The sequence below is a fragment of the Nerophis lumbriciformis genome, linkage group LG02 (assembly GCF_033978685.3).
Source record: "Nerophis lumbriciformis linkage group LG02, RoL_Nlum_v2.1, whole genome shotgun sequence".
Lineage (NCBI taxonomy): Eukaryota > Metazoa > Chordata > Actinopteri > Syngnathiformes > Syngnathidae > Nerophis > Nerophis lumbriciformis.
Window position 1 is genome coordinate 48,029,856 of NC_084549.2, and position 17,645 is coordinate 48,047,500.

Here is a 17,645-nt window from a genome sequence, read left to right on the forward strand (position 1 = left end):
ATTTGTATGAATACAAATAAAGGGATATATAAAGGATTTATTGCTGTACCGTTTCTTCAGCAGACTTGACAAAAAAAGAAAATGACCTCTACTGCATCCGGAAAGTATTCACAGCGCTTCACTTTTTCCATATTTGTTATGTGTACAGCATTATTCCAAATTGGAAAAAAAAAACATTTTTATCCTCACAATTCTACACACAATACCCCATAATGACAATGTGAAAAAGTATTTTCATTTCAAAAAATCACATGTACCCAAGTGTTCACAGCCTTTGATCAATACTTTGTTGATGCACCTTTGGCAGCAATTACAGGCTCAAGTCCTTTTGAATACGATGCCACAAACTTGGCACACCCATCTGTGGACAGTTTTGCCCATTCGTCATTGCAGCACCTTTCAAGCTCCATCGGGTTGGATGGGAAGCGTCGGTGCACAGTCATTTTCAGATCTCTCTAGAAATGTTCAATCGGATTCAAGCCTGGGCTCTGGCTGGGCCACTCAAGGACAGGAGTTGTCCTGAAACCATTCTTTTTTTTATATCTTAGCTGTGTGCTTAGGGTCATTATCCTGCTGAAAGATGAACTGTCGCCCCAGTCTGAGTTCAAGAGCGTTCAGGGGCAGGTTTTCATTCAGGATGTCTTTGTACATTGCTGTATTAATCTTTCCCTCTATCTTGACTAGTCTCCCAGTTCCTGCAGCTAAGAAGTATCCCCACAGCATTATACTGCCACGACCATGCTTCACTGTAGGGATGGGATGTCCTGGTGATGAGCGGTGCGTGGTGACCTCTAAACAGGATGCCTGGTATCAACACTGTCTCATCTGTCACAGCACCTTCACTCCAGCACAGACAGAGGAGCTTGTTAAGTTTGTCGAGGAGAGCAGGCTTTCCACACTTGAGGATTTCAGCTGCTATTCCGTCACTGCCAGGTGATTTACCGCATGCTAGGCTGTCAATCGCTTTGCTTAGCTCCTCAGTTGTTGGTTCCATGTCCAGTTCTTCCATTACAGGTTGACACTAAACATGGCAGAGGGCTGCATTGGAGACAGTGTTGTCGCTGGCGTAGAGTTCAGAGTAGTGTTCTACCCAGCGATAGATTATACCGTTTATATTATTTATATATATATATATATATATATATATATATATATATATATATATATATATATATATATATATATGATAATGTGATTATAGTTAAGCTCCCTTAACTATAATCATCATTACACTACAACATAGTTTTACTGGGAAATTACATTTTGACCCTCAAGCCGGAAGTACCTTGAATTAGCGGTTAGTGCTAATAACCATTGGTTTCTAAAACTCTGATTTCCCATTATTATTGCTGTATTGTTAAAGAAACATGATATCGCTATCACTGTCACCATGCACTCATGCACTAAGTCAGTCACGCTATTAGTTCTTGAATGTTAACCCTTTTAGCTAGTGTGGCTGACTTATCTTAGGCCGCTAACAGTAATATTGTGCTTTTAGCTTTACTAATAAACAAAAGATTAATCGAGACAGAGAAAAAATACTCAATCATTTTCTGCAAACAAGGTACTCAAATTACTTGAGGGATCGTTTCCACCTAAATGGCATGTAAATATGCTCCACAATAAAAGCTAGTTGAGTAACAAAACATGTCTGCGCATTGCAAATCCAAAACAGCGATCCTCTATCAAATCTCAGTAAGATGTAAGAGGTGATTAGCAGTCATTTATATCGCGCCAGATCCCTACAGAAGTCATTTAAGAATAAATGTTCAAAAGAACAGGTCCATTGCTAGAATTTGCGTGGTGGTCAAGCTAGCTCTGTTCTCAATGGGTACTAGGAGCTTCTTAGCCTTTCTTGAAGAAAAAATGCTTGTGTTGTTTTCGGCCGTTCAAATCGTTCACATCACAAAAAGGATAAACGTTTTTAAATGAAAGAAAGCAAATGTGAGCAAGACCTAAAAGAATTAGGCTTTTACCAAAGGCAGCAATTGTAAATGAAGCTTTCAGCACACGCACAATGTTGACATTGAGAGCTATATTTTGATAAAGACGGGGAAAACACGGCTTATTTAGACACAAATTCCAATCATGAAATGCAACCTTAGCCAAGCAAAAATTATGCATATTTATTCGGGAGAGTCTTGATACCAAGTTACTTGACCCACCCACACATAATGAAGTTGTAGACCTCCATGCTTTTCCAAGTTTCCATCAGTTTTGTCGTGTGTGAGTGGTGTCTGGAGCACAAATAGTCCGATATGTCTGAGAACCCAACCGACGTAAAATCCTTGATATCACTCAACAAACCATTTTTTGATAAAGTATAGGGATCTATTCCATTGCATATTTGGATTTTTTGCTCGTATCTGCTTTTTGCGGGAAGATTTAAGCATCTTTTGCACTCAGTTCGCACGCTGCTTGCTGCACAACAGTCATCTTAGCTTGATTGGCCAACACTGGTTTTCACTTCTAGGAAGAAGTCACATGTTGGAATATAAACAATGCCTTGTATGAAACTAAATAGCCTTGTGTTATTTAGCTAACTTACACAACTACATTTCTGTCCCAGTATGGGGATACATTCCTATAGAACAGGTGTATACTTTTATTAACACGAGAACGCCCAGGGTCTTCTTACCACCCCTGCAACGCCCGCATGGCAGGCAGTTTAAAATGTACTAACACATCAGCTCTGTGCTTTTTTAATTTCCTTTGTGTTCTTTAATATTTCCCTCTTGTTTTCTCATGTGTTTTTTTACCTTATTTTTGTGTACTTTTTGTATCTGGCTGCAACCACACCTCAAGATGGCGACGCCCTGCTCGGCTGCGGCTGCAGAGGCTCATGGTAGTAATGGAACTTTTTTGGCCAATATATCGGTAAATTCTGTAAATGTCAAAGTTAACTTCCAACGAAAGTCACTCCATAGTAACATACGACCGCCAGACAATTTTATATGTAAATAAATCAAACAGTTTTAGACCAAAAGATGCGTATACGCTGGACCTCATCGGTAGCATGGGAATACTACGCCAGCTACATCCAGCGGCCTGTGAAGCAGCGGAGCCAAGTACCAGCGGGGACCGTCGACGGAGGAGACGTAAGCAGTGTGATCGGAAGCAGAAACTGGGATGCCGAGCGGGGTTAACAACAAAGCTAAAACCTAATCCTCACAGAACTACGCTTCCTTCCATCCTGCTTTCAAATGTCCGCTCCATGGAGAACAAACTGGACGACCTGAAGCTGGCTCTAAATACAAGACGGTAGATGAGGGACTGCTGTGCCATATTTCTCACAGAAACGCGGCTGAAACCACCGTTCCGGACGAGGCAGTTAGCATTGAGGGACTAACAATGTTTCGGTCGGACAGGAACAGCACTCTCACTGGTAAATCCCAAGGCGGTGGTGTTTGCATATATATCAACAACAACTGGTGCAACAATGGGACGATAGTCTCATGTCACTGCTCTCCCGATGTAGAACTATTAACTATAAAATGCAGGCCATTTTATTTACCCCGGGATTTCAGTGCTATGATCTTCACAGCAGTGTACACTCCTCCCAGTATTAACATCAAACAAGCCTTGAATGCTTTGTACTGCTCTATCAATGAACTGCAATCTACACATCCAGAGGGAGTTTTCATCATGGTAGGGGACTTTAATCAAGATAACATGAAAACTGTGTTCCCCATTTCCATCAATATGTGAATTTGGCAACCAGGGGTGGAAGCACGCTGGACATGGTGTACAACAATATTAAGCATGCGTTCAAAGCGGCACCCCGCCCCCACCTTGGCTCCTCAGACGATCTATCTGTGATGCTAATTCCTGCATACAAGCCCCTGCTGATCAGAAAGCAAGCTACAGTGAAGCAGGTGAGAACCTGGCCAGATGGAAGCATTACAAGACTGCTTCGAAAGCACAGAAAGCACATGTTCAAGGCAGCCGCCACTGACAATCATCACACATGTGTGGAGGAGTATGCAGAGTCTGTGTCCGCATACATTCAGAAGTGCATGGAGGATGTTAGTGTGATCAAGAACATCCCCACACAGGACAACGAGAAACCCTGGATGAACAGCGAGAATGCTGAATGCTGAAGGCTCGGAACAAGGCTTTTAAATCTGGCGACATGGTAGCACTTAAAACAGCCAGAGCTAACCTGAACCGTGCCATTAGGGTTGCAAAGCACAGCACAGTCAGAACCTGAACCGTGCTATTAGGGTTGCAAAGCACAGCACAGTCAGAAAGTGCAGGACTTCTTCGAGAACCCCACGAACACTAGACGATTGTGGCATGGCTACATGTCATCACGGACTATAAAGCTGCCCCCCGTCCCTGCGACAACAGCATCAGCTTCCTTAATGACCTAAACAACCACTTTGCAAGGTTTGAGGCACTTAACACCACTCCGGCAAGGAAATCCATCCCTCGCCCTGATGAGCAGCCGCTCAACCTAGACACAGCGGATGTCTGGAAAACCCTGAGGAGAATGAACCCCCGGAAAGCAGCAGGACCTGATGACATTCCGGGCAGGGTGCTTAAGGGATGTGCAGACCAGCTGGCCGGGGTTCTCACAGACATCTTTAACACCTCGCTGACCCAGGCTGTGGTACCATCATGTTTTAAGACGGCCACAATCATTCCAGTGCCTAAAAACCCCACAATCTCCTCCCTCAATGATTATCGCCCCGTGGCCCTCACCCCCATCATAATGAAGTGCTTCGAGAGGCTGGTAATGGAACACATTGTCTCCAAACTTCCCCCCACATTCAACCCATACCAGCTTGCTTATCGCCCTAACTGCTCCACAGAGGACGTCATCTCCTCTGCACTCCACCTGAGCTTAGTACATCTGGAAGGAAAGGACACACACGTGCAGATGTTGTTTCTGGACTTCAGCTCGGCGTTCAACACCATCATCCCGCAGCACTCAGTACCCCCTTATGCAACTGGCTGCTTGACTTCCTCACAGACAGACCACAGTAGTGGGCCTCATCCGTGACAACAACGACATGGACTACAGGGAAGAGGTGAAACATCTGGTTGACTGGTGCAGAACCAACAACCTGGTCCTGAACGTCGACAAGACCAAGGAGATCATCGTCGACTTCAGGAAGCACCAGTCCAGCCACACTCCACTCTTCATCAACGGCACAGCGGTGGAGATGGTAAGCAGCACCAAGTTCCTGGGGATGCAGATAACTGACAATATGACCTGGTCCCTAAACACTGGAGCTCTTGTAAAAAGAGCTCAGCAGCGTGGCGAAGTTGGTAGAGTGGCCGTGCCAGAAATCGGAGGGTTGCTGGTTACTGGGGTTCAATCCCCACCTTCTACCATCCTAGTCAAGTCCGTTGTGTCCTTGGGCAAGACACTTCACCCTTGCTCCTGATGGGTGCTGGTTAGAGCCTTGCATGGCAGCTCCCGCCATCAGTGTGTGAATGTGTATGTGAATGGGTGAATGTGGAAATACTGTCAAAGTGCTTTGAGTGCCTTGAAGGTAGAAAAGCGCTATACAAGTATAACCCATTTATCATTTATCATTATGCACTTTTTGTGTCGGATGAAAAGAGCACAGCGCCCTCCCCCCGTTCTCACCACATTCTATAGAGGCACTATAGAGAGCCTACTGACTAACTGCATCTCTGTCTGGACTGGAGCCTGCAGTGCCTCAGACTGGAAGTCTCTGCAGAGAGTGGTGAGGATGGCAGAAAAGATAATCAAGACTCCTCTTCCTCCTATCCAGGAGATTGCAAAATGCGTATGCATATGCAAAAGTGCAATATATTTATCTGTACAGTAATATATTTATTTATATCTGCACCTTATTGCTCTTTTATCCTGCACTACCATGAGCTAATGCAACAAAATGTTGTTCTTATCTGTGCTGCAAAGTTCAAATTTTAATGACAATAAAAGGAAGTCTAAGTCTAATTTCCCTGTTGTGGGATGAATAAGCTTTATCCATCCCATAATACACCTGCTGTGATCCTGTTTTTATGTTTTTATGTTTTTATTAATTCTATTTTAATTATTTATTTTTTATCGTGTTCTGTTTGTGTTGTGTTGTGTTTGCTCGGTACTCGTTTTATCTTTTAACCTGCTCATTGTACAGCACTTTGGCTACCCCTGTGGTAAATTTTAAATGTGCTCTATAAATAAAGTTGATTTGATTTGATTTATCAATGACAACAATTACCCACTTTTTTTGGAAATGCAGCCATTACATCAGAATGTGGTGCACCACTTGCATTCTCAGATCAGGGGTATGCTTGAATAGAGGGAAGCTTCAGGCATTGACTGTGAGTTATTGTCTTCCTGTAAGTAATATTACCTGTAAATACGGTATTTCTGATCTGATTAGAAATACTGTTTCTTATGTAGTCCATATTCAAGTGGCCTTGTACAATACTGCCATTGACTTTTAGTGTTTTTATTTTTGAATGTTTGTTTTATTTGATTTATTTTGAAGAGTTTTATTGCCATACTCTTTTATGAAGTGAACATTTTTCAGAATAATGGTGTTGAGTCGCTTACAGAGTTTCCTCTGTTTAGTCACTATTGACATGCTTTGAACTGTTCAGGAGTGGACTGTTCAGCATTGACGCCAGACACAGCATGACAATTAGTTCATGGCTCTCCCTGAACTAATGTCATCCTCATTCTGCGGGGGTGACCAAACTTCCATCATTGCATGACGCATGGTCATACGCTTTGATGAGAAGGACACGCGCAGTGAACGAGTTGGGACTGACGGGTTTGCTGCATTCTCGGATGGTTGGGGTCTTTTGTTGATAATTGCATCACATCCTATAAAACAGGCAGGCACATCACCATTGACGAGTAACTTTTTCCAACAAAGACTCACTGCGGTTTCCTGCAGTACTTTGCAATGAAACCTGACAAGTTTGGCATCAAGTTCTAGGTGGCATGTGACTTGAAATCCAAGTATGTGTGCAATATCATTCCATATCCTGGTAAAGACACCAGACGTCTTAAGGGGGAGAGACTGTCAGAAAATGTAATGATGAAGCTCATGGAACCATTCATGGACAAAAGAAAAATCGTTACCACAGATAACTTTTTTACATCGCTGTCATTTGCGCAATGACTGCTCAGCCGGAAGACTGCCCTCCTTGGCGTAGTCAACAAGATTGGCCAGGCGCTTTCAGAATCAGCAAAAGAGACTTTGGACCGAAAGGAATTTAGCACTCCGGTGTTTTTTTAATTCTGGTGCCACACTGACGGTTTATGCGCCCAAACAGAGGAAGACGGTCTGCATCCTCAGCAGAATTTACAGAACAATAGTCTCAAGATGGGCTGTTTACACCTGAGTTAATCCAGCCATTTGGCTGCCCTTTGGGCGTTCTAGTTAAACTACATAGCCTCATCTTATTTGCATCATTAACAACTGCAGAGAGAACTATCAGCACTTAAAAACAAACGTTCCTATGTTTGGTTAACAGTTCAAATAATTAGAAAGACAAACACCATGACTTAAGCATTGAAGTCAGTGTCTGTCTGCCCCCACCATCGTTCCGTAACCTCTATTTGTTTTTACAGAGGGTTCCTGGTGGTTGGTATCACAGTAACAAGCAATGAGGTCCCCAAGTTTCAGACATGGATACAATTAGGATGTAGTCACCCTGACCGTCAACAGTATAGAAAAAAGATAGGATGGAATATCATACAATTTGGTTGTCTACTCTGTACTGTATGCATTTGTATCACTGTTTCGTACTGAAATACTGCACCAGTCTTTGAGAAATGTGCCATGTTTAGTTTCTTTTATTGAAGGTTATATACTGTGGTTTATGACAAATCATATTGAATTGCTTGTGTTTTGTTTCAGAATAATGCTAGCATACAGCACTCTAACATGTCACATTATTTGCAGGTTGATCTTTTTATTATTAGTTGGCATGATGTTCAAATGCCACTGATGCAACCCCACCTACACCAAACTCACATCAGATCAGACTTCTGAAACCTAAGAGAACCAGACTGACGGTTTGGTGGATATATGGCAAACATCATATATGTTTGCTATATATGATGATATATGACTCATGTTAAATTTATGATTCAGCTTACACGTTGGTTTATCTCAAAGCTCAACTCACTGGCAGCCACAACATCCCTCTACCAATGAGGGCCCTGCTTTGTTCGACTGAGTGAGAACGTGGAACTGAGGGATCACACCACATGTTCAATCAGTGACACCGCTTCCCCAATGGTGTTCGCTTTGTTTCAGTCCAGAGAGAATTTTGAAGGAGTTGATGGAAACTTTTCTCCTCCTTTCAAAAAGAACGGAACACTTTCCCAGAACAATTTATCTCTCTTCTTGACAAGACAACCTGCTATATTTATGCAACTAAAATCACAGACGATATACTTCCAGCTGCACTATGCTGCAGCTCTGTGGCATATGGTCCTGTCAATCACTGTAAGTCCAACAGAGCACACAGACACAGAAAATGATAGCTAAAGAAGCAACAAAGCAACAGACCTGGCCTCGCAGACAAATCTTAAGGGAACTAATTCACATTCCTTCACTTTTTGCTTTTTGTTGTTGGATTGATAGGACACACACTTGAGTGAATGGAATTACAGCGCTCACATCTGGGACAATGTGAGGCCTAACATAACCAGCTCCGCACAGCACACCCACAACATTTTCGAACAAAATACCAAGCTTCTGAACAAAAAGCAAGTACCGTATTTTTCAGAGTATAAGTCGCACCGGAGTATAAGTTGCACCTGACGAAAATGTATAATAAAGAAGGAAAAAAACATATATAAGTCGCACTGGAGTATAAGTCGCATTTTTTGGGGAAATTTATTTGATAAAACCCAACACCAAGAATAGACATTTGAAAGGCAATTTAAAATAAATAAAGAATAGTGAACAACAGGCTGAATAAGTGTACGTTATATGACGCATAAATAACCAACTGAGAACGTGCCTGGTATGTTAACGTAACATATTATGGTAAGAGTCATTCAAATAACTATAACATATAGAACATGCTATACGTTTACCAAACAATCTGTCAGAGGTGGGACCAAGTCATTGCTTTGCAAGTCACAAGTAAGTCTCAAGTCTTTACCCTCAAGTCTCGAGTCAAGTCCCGAGTCAAGACAGGGCAAGTCCGAGTCAAGTCCAAAGTCAAGACAGGAGAGTCTCAAGTCAAGTCCCAAGTCCTGCATTTTGAGTTTCGAGTCCTTTCAAGTCATTTAACCACAGACTAATATATTTACACAGATTGTGTATGCTTTTAAAACGCTGTATTTATTTATTAAAACAAGTGCATTTGAAATTGCAGGGAAAAAGATAGTGCTGACATTGCACTTCAAAATAGCACTATTAACCAGTCATTTTAAACATGTAACTCATTCCTTTACAGAATAAACACATTTGAAAAAAAAACAAGTGCAACTGTACTTATTTGCACAAAAGTGTTAACATTGTATTTCCATGGCATATTGCATTGTAACTAGTTCCACAGCAGTTTCTATCCTGTTCTTACCTTATCTCATTGATCTCATCTCATACTGTATGTGTGTTTATGTGTGCGTACACATGAAAAACATAACAAATATATGAACATAACAATGAACAGAGTTGTACTTTTTAGATGTCAGGACCCTATGCAATATGTACACATATTCTTAATATAGTATACATTTTAACTGACCTTTATTTGACTATGTTTGTCTTTTTGTAGGTGGCTAAAATACGCGGTGCTGCTGACTGCCGTCTAACGTTACGTTACTGTGTGTGATACATTGACTAACGTAACGTTATGTGTAGGTACCTCATGAAACCCTGCTTAAAAAAAAATCACTTGACAAAAAGTATGAATAAGGTAGCAAACTGCAGTGGACGCAACAGATTTCCGTGTTTGCAATGACGTTATAACCATAGACATCTTATAAGTAGACGCAGCATTGGTTGCTGTGACGTGAGCAATTTGGCCGCCATCTTGAAGTGCTGATGAGGAGCCGGCCAGCAGCCGAAACTGACAGTTGACAGGTAGAAAACAAAGATGGTGGTGTTCACCGTTTTCCTGCTCAAATGAGCGGACTGTTGAAAATAGGAATCGGGGGATTACTTTTCACAAGTGAGATTTAACATTAATGTACTATTGGTTGTATTTTATGAAAATAATATTACCACAGAGTTGAGAAGGATCAAAGATCTTCAATATTTATATGTGAAAATCACAAAGAAATCTTCTGGGGGAGGATGACGCCCCTACAGGGGTTTGGTTTACAAACTTTCAGCCCCACCTAAAACAAAATTCACCAGCCGCCACTGATTATGATGCATTCTCATTTTAGGCAAAGTATAAGACAATACTTTCTTAACAGTATAATTGTAACCAGGAATCAGTCTTCAAGTAACAATATTCAAATACTAACATTGTTGGGTTGAACAGAATTTGGTTTTATTCTGAATCCAGTGAAACAGATTGGTGGTTTTAGCTGATATGAAGACTTTCAGGTGTTTATATATGTTTAAGTATTTGGCAGACGCTTTTATCCAAAGCGACTTACATAAAATAATACATATAAAACAATCACTGCAAACATTATCATTTAAGGGAAGAATGTAATAGAAAATATCAATACAAAGTGTCAAGACAGAATAAACTCTCTGCTGCTGAAGCAACAGAGATACAGTCTATAGGTCCCTAAGATATATAGATATCTAATGTATTCATACATTGTTTATGTAGGATACACACATATGTATATATAACCTAATCATATTGTTTCTTCAATTTACAAATAGATTACCGTTTATTTCCCCCTTCTCTGGGATTATATTCCCAGTTTTGATCTCGGACGTCTGGTCATTTATAGTGTATAAGAATATTATATTACTGTTAAGCAAACTATGAATAATAAAACACGCCAAAACATGTGTCTGTTATCATGGCTACACGTATGACAAAAAAGGGGGTGAAAATCAGTCGTATTCAGTGAGGTAAAATGAATTAAATGCGCTGACAGTTCATTGCTCCTGCCAAATTAATTGCACTGAGTGGAGCGGATCACCACTCCAAGATGGCGGCCACGCGCCTCGTCTGCGCCAGTAGGCAGTAGCGCTCGATGCTGCGTCTACTTATAAGATGTCTATGGTTATAACGTTAGCAGTGAGTTTGCAGCCTCACTGATTTAACTACACAGCAAATAAAAGTCACGTTACTTAGCCAATAAACGTTATCTTACATTCAGAACTTACCCTTCTTTGTGCAACTTCAAATGTCGAACGAAGTTGGAAGTTGTTGCGTCTCCGTCTGTAATATTCAAACTGCGTGATTTGCATACCGCAATTCGTTTTTTGTTGACCAAGTCGTAGTTTTTATACCCGAACGAAACCAACTTTAACATAATTGTTTATCACTGGCACGTTGTTGGACAACTCTAGTTCATTGGTTGTCCTGCAATTTGATTGGATGAATGCTGTGTGATGAAAACAACGTATATCTAATTTGATTGGCTGTTGTACTGACAGCACACCAGCTGATAGGAACAACACGCTGATAGACAGACGAAGAAAATGAAAAATACGGAGCGCTCCCAAATAACTTTTTAAGCTTTGGATTTTGGGGAAAGTGGCAAGTCATGTCAAGTCATGTCAAGTCAAAAGGCTCAAGTCCAAGTGAAGTCACAAGTCATTGATGTTAAAGTCTAAGTCGAGTTGCAAGTCTCTTCACATTTTGTCAAGTCGAGTCTAAAGTCATCAAATTCATGACTCGAGTCTGACTCGAGTCCAAGTCATGTGACTCGAGTCCACACCTCTGCAATCTGTCACTCCTAATCGCTAAATCCCATGAAATCTTATACGTCTAGTCTCTTACGTGAATGAGCTAAATAAAATTATTTGATATTTTACGGTAATGTGTTAATAATTTCACACATAAGTCGCTCCTGAGTATAAGTCGCACCCCCGGCCAAACTATGAAAAAAACTGCGACTTATAGTCCGAAAAATACGGTAATAAGATCTACAATGTTATGCTGATGAAAAGAACAAGGCAATGTAAGAAAAAAAAGTAAGGCACTGAACACACACTTACGCTGTCATAACTTGATCTGTCATTGTCTTTCATTTAGGGCTGTGACAATTAATGAATTAATTATTTTTAATTAGAAAATCTTTGATATATATTCTGTTGCTTCGATTCATCGTTTAATGACTGTAACTAATAAAAAAGGGTAAAATCCAGACTGCATGGAGTGCCTGGAATTTTAAATACACAAACATAGTTTTCACATGGCCGTAGTAATAGAGCGCACATGAGAGCGCTGGTGTGTGGGTGCCGTGATCTGTGGTGGCAATGAGCTAAGGCTTTTTTGTTTAGTGTTTTTTTATTTTTATAATGAAGACATGTTAAAAGTGCAAATTTAATGTTAATGATGTGAATTTATTAGAAAAAGAAGAATGAAAGTTGTGTTTTATCCGATTACTTGATTAATTGAACAAACTGATAGATTACTCGATTACTAAAATAATTGATAGCTGCACCCTTTGAAATTGGTCTTATGGGTGCAACTAGATACAAACAACCTTCATTTATTATTATTTTAGTCTCTCCGAACAAGGTAAATACAATAGTTAAAAAAGCAGTTGAAGTATAACAGTGCATGCTTTTGTTTTCGCCAATAAAATGTATTGGCATCAGTGCAAGGAAAAAGGAGGGGTCAACCAACATGGTAAATTTCTAAGCCAGCAGTGCCTGTCCATCTCACAATGGCAGAGGCATTCTCTAGAGACAGACAAAAGCAGTGTGGGTTTAGGCCGGACTGTATTGACTCTTGGTGGAGAGCTGCTGGTCTCTCATTGCAAAGACATGACAACATGCAGTGTTATCCAAGCCAGCATGAGTTTGTCAGACTAAACACAGCATATAAAATACTGTAATGCACAGTTTCATTATTACTACAAGTACAGATACCAAGATTATGGTCTACCTTCTGGTTACAAATTGACTTTTAGTCATCATAGGAATGAATAAACCTTTTTTTATGGCTGAATAAATATATAGTCTCCATATCTTCAGTGATTTTTTAAAAACAAGAACTGGGTACACATTTACAGACTGATTTAAAGACAGATTTAGAGACAAATATTTGTGTTTTTGTTCATTAATAGTATCAGCGTGTCATCTTTTTTATTACACGATGCCTTTATCTAATTTTTACATTTTCATAGACAGGTATTTTTTAAGTTATGTACATACATTTACATGTCCTAATGTGTGTAAAGATCCATTGAGAGTTTGAGCAGAAATATGTCATATAGGTATTAATTATACACCATAAAACATTAACAAAATGCTGTCACATCAATGGTCATTAAAGTAATTATTTTGTGGAACAAAAAAACACAGGTAATATAAAAAACAATGTGTTTACTTTTTGATATCAACATAAAACAAAAAAACAGTTTGGCTAATGAAAATTAAGTCAAATAAACAAGCTTTGTTCTTCTCCAACAACCATGTACTTCAGTGCAACAGTTTGGCCAACAAAAATAAACAGGAGTGATACTTCTCACATCTAATACACATTCTTTGTGCCTCACCGACAACTGAGACTGCGTTCAATTTGATGAGATGACAAAACATTTGAGCTAGTATTGATGTTATTGGAACACTGGCATTGTTAGCAGCTAAAATAAAGGACAATTGACGATCACATTAAACAAACTAAAGACTTTATAAAGAAGTTGTGGCAACGTTCCCGACACATCACCTGCTGCATGGTAACTCTCAGTCCTAGCAGATGACAAAAGGATGCTAGCTGCACTTTCAAAATGAAACTGCAACATCAAATATTTTTCTCCTCCAACAGCATTGCGCTCTTAAACATAAACCGAGACTCCACGGAAGTAGAAGCGATTGAAATGAAGTGAAACGAAGAGATCGGCTCCGTTTACTCTGAGGGAACATTTTCAAAGCAAATTCCATGTAATAGCTGCCATGTTTTGTCGCAGCCGAACGGCTCCAGTGCGCATGCGCTGTGCGCTTCAGTTTTCAGGAAGTAAGCAGTGTTACCTAAAATGCATTAATGAATGACAGTTTTTCGGTAATTAAACATTTAAACGGTATTACTTATCGTCTGGAATTTTACCACTGTTTATCATTATACTGTTTACCGTTACATCCCTACTACTGAGTCATACTAAATCCTGATTGGGCAGAACTCAGGCAAATGGCTAATTTCAAATATGATTTACGTATTTATAAGAGAGCGTGGTCTGGGCATGCCCAGCCACACAGATATCTGAAATCAATTCTGAATGTAACAAAGAAATGTGCTTGGATTAGTGCCTGCGCAAACTGAATTTTTTCTTGCATACGCCGTTTTCTGGGTTTAAGCGTATACCAAATATTAGTAGGAAACCCACGCAACTCATAATACATGAGGCCCCAGGCCACTGCCAATGTGCGCAAAACACATGTTAACAGTTTTGTGAAGCTTTTGACTTCATTTATGCACAGATTGATGTGGTTAAAATGTGGATTAGTTTTCTGCTCACCCACTATACATACAGTACATTTTCACTGCAAGAACTTTTTCAGGATAAATAGAAATACTCCCTTGCGTTTTCACTAAAAATTACCTAAAAAAGTATGACGAGGGGCCAAAAATCCTAGGAATGTGGAGGGTAATTTTCCAGAAACTTAATGACAATAACTTAATAAAGTAGCTGCAAACTAGTTAATAAAATTTTACAAGCTGCATTTTGATACTTAAAAGTCTAGAGAAGTGGCCGGCCGCTTTTTTTTTTTTTTTAACAGCAGAACATATAGTATTAAACCCGACTGAAAACAAGCAAGTCCGAGGAAGAATACCCGGACAAGCTGGTGGATTTAGGATACACATCCAAAGAAGTTGGTTAAAAGCTGAAGAAATGGAGGTGTTTGCCATCAAGTGGACTAGACGTGGTTTTTGGATAGAAATGTTGAATATAAATCCAACAACAACATCATTCCTGTTAAACATGGAGATGCAAACATTTTACTTTAAAATAGTTCACTCATCAAAATACCTCCTGACATGTTTGCAACCCTGCTGACAAACTACAAGACACGGCTGACGTCTGTTTGCCAACAATACTTTCTACACCAACCATTTATAACTGATAATCTTTATTATTTTTTTTCTGGATTTTTTTCTTTACATAAACCTAGCATAAAACATATGGAGTGTTCATATCTTTGTAAGGGGATAAACGTAAAGAGGATCAAATACCTTTTTCCCCCCAATATATATATACAGGAGGTACTCTCTTTACTGACGATTTTTGGTCCTAAGACATGTCGTCAGTCAAATGTTTTTCCTACCGTAGTGTTTTTTGCAGCATCGTACATAACCAGTTCTAAACCAATGCTCATGTTTTCCAACCAAATCGCTCAGGACGGAAGTTTTTAATTAATGGGAAAATGTCAGAACCACAAAAAAATCGTACAATGAAATGTTTTAAACCAAAAACTGCCTTTCCTGTATGAATACACTCATGAAACTGGCCAGGACAAACATGTTGGTACCCTTAACTTGGTGGTTTTCAATTATATTCTGTTGTTTCCTCCGAGAGACAGTTTTTTCCACGATTGCACCCTGAATTGAAATACTATTGAGAACTTGTATATTACCTATCTGTATGGGTCAAACTAGTGGTTGGCACTTGCTCCAAATAAAGAGCCTATTCTAAATAATGATACATTTTTATTACATACCGTAGTCACGGTAAAACCAGGGGAGGTATCTCTTGGTCAGAATGTTGATTAATCTGAGCACTACTGCCACATAGCTGGAGGTTTGTGTGTATTGTTCCATGCATGAATAATACTAATACTGGAAGTCCCCCTGCCTTTCACAAAGTTTAGCATCATCTGTCAAAATGATAGCAATGTCCAATTTGCCTTAGCTAATTTTCATGACATTTGTCAGTTTTAAGTTGGATTAATTCTCACTATTAAAGTTAAAGTTAAAGTACCAATGATTGTCACACACACACTCTAGGTGTGGCGAGATTATTCTCTGCATTTGACCCATCACCCTTGATCACCCCCTGGGAGGTGAGGGGAGCAGTGGGCAGCAGCGGTTGCCGCGCCCGGGAATCATTTTTGGTGATTTAACCCCCAATTCCAACCCTTGATGCTGAGTGCCAAGCAGGGAGGTAATGGGTCCCATTTTTATAGTCTTTGGTATGACTCGGCCGGGGTTTGAACTCACAACCTACCGATCTCAGGGCGGACACTCTAACCACTAGGCCACTGAGTAGGTTGCGTTTTTCCTTCTAAAACAAAATGGTACCAACAATTATCCTTATGTACAGTTACAGTATGTAACAAACAAAACATTTGGGTTAATAACTCTCAATGTGTAAGATTATGGTTGCCACAAACCTTTTATGCCACTGAGTATTTCCTTCAGGTGGCCAAAGCTGTTCAACAAGGGGTCCTGTTCTTCATCCTGAAAAAAAGATGACAACTGCTCAATCTCTCACCTTTTCAAATCTTTCAAAATTTGTAATAAACAGATCCCAATCAATGCATTTTAATGCTGATAACAAAAAAAGCATCACTTGTGGCTGATACTAGGGCTGGGCGATATTGCCTTTTTCTAATATCGCGATATTTTAAGGCCATATCGCGATACACAATATATATCTCGATATTTTGCCTTAGCCTTGAATGAACACTTGATGCATATAATCACAGCAGTATGATGATTCTGTGTGTCTACATTAAAACATTCTTCTTCATACTGCATTAACATATGCTACTTTTAAACTTTCATGCAGAGAAGGAAATCACAACTAAAAAAAATCACAATTTTTTCATACGGTGTTGATCTGGAAATGTTTGCATTTTGATGGTGTGGACGTGTGGCACCAAACGGAGATATTGACGTGCGGAGTAAGCACTCTTCATTGTCTTGCGGGTGACTTTTCAAATGATGCTACATATTAGCAGTGTAGCCGAGTGTCCTGGGTTCGCCAATACAGTGTACTTATCTAATAAAATAATAAACGGGAGACATTAGAGCAGGTTCGGTAGCCACCGCTTTTATAATGTCAACATCACACACCTACTTCCACAACCACACACACCCTACGTCACAGCCCTTCGGCAACTCTGGAGGGACAAAACTCCTCCTCCTTACCTAACACACTCCGGTAACTTGGGACACCCTGAACTGTTTGTTACAGCAGTAATGCTACTTTTTATAGCAACGCTTTTGCCCCACACTTGACAAATTACGGTTGTCTGTTCGACATATTCCCACTTGAAGCCAAACCACCGCCAGACGATGGACCCCCTGCTGTTTTCCTTGGGAATTAATTATTCCTCCATTTGTTACCAGATTCGCATCTTCTTTCTCTTGTATTAGCGCTCGCACCACTCCGCTAGCATCACAGCTAACTTTACCCGTGCTGCTACCTCTCTGCTCGGGGAGGGCGTATACGTATGTGACGTATGACGTGACAGTATGTGACGTGTGTAAGAAGGTGCGCTCGCTGTCTGTGAGAAGGAGAGACTGGAAAGAGGAGGAAAGCCTGTAGTGTAATGCCCACAGCTAAAAGCAACTGCATGAGAACGTATACTCGATATCACGATATT

General features: G+C 40.2%; 1 protein-coding gene across 4 annotated transcripts in view; it reads right to left on the reverse strand.

Moving 5' to 3' along the window:
• The window catches only part of gbf1 (golgi brefeldin A resistant guanine nucleotide exchange factor 1), a 227,515-nt gene that overhangs the window by 193,503 nt on the left and 16,367 nt on the right, over positions 1 to 17,645 (reverse strand). For all 4 annotated transcript variants that reach the window (XM_061963809.1, XM_061963834.1, XM_061963827.1 and 1 more), the window contains exon 3: positions 16,428 to 16,494. In XM_061963809.1, coding sequence (XP_061819793.1) covers positions 16,428 to 16,494 — 67 coding nt within the window. The remainder of the gene's footprint in view (positions 1 to 16,427; positions 16,495 to 17,645) is intronic.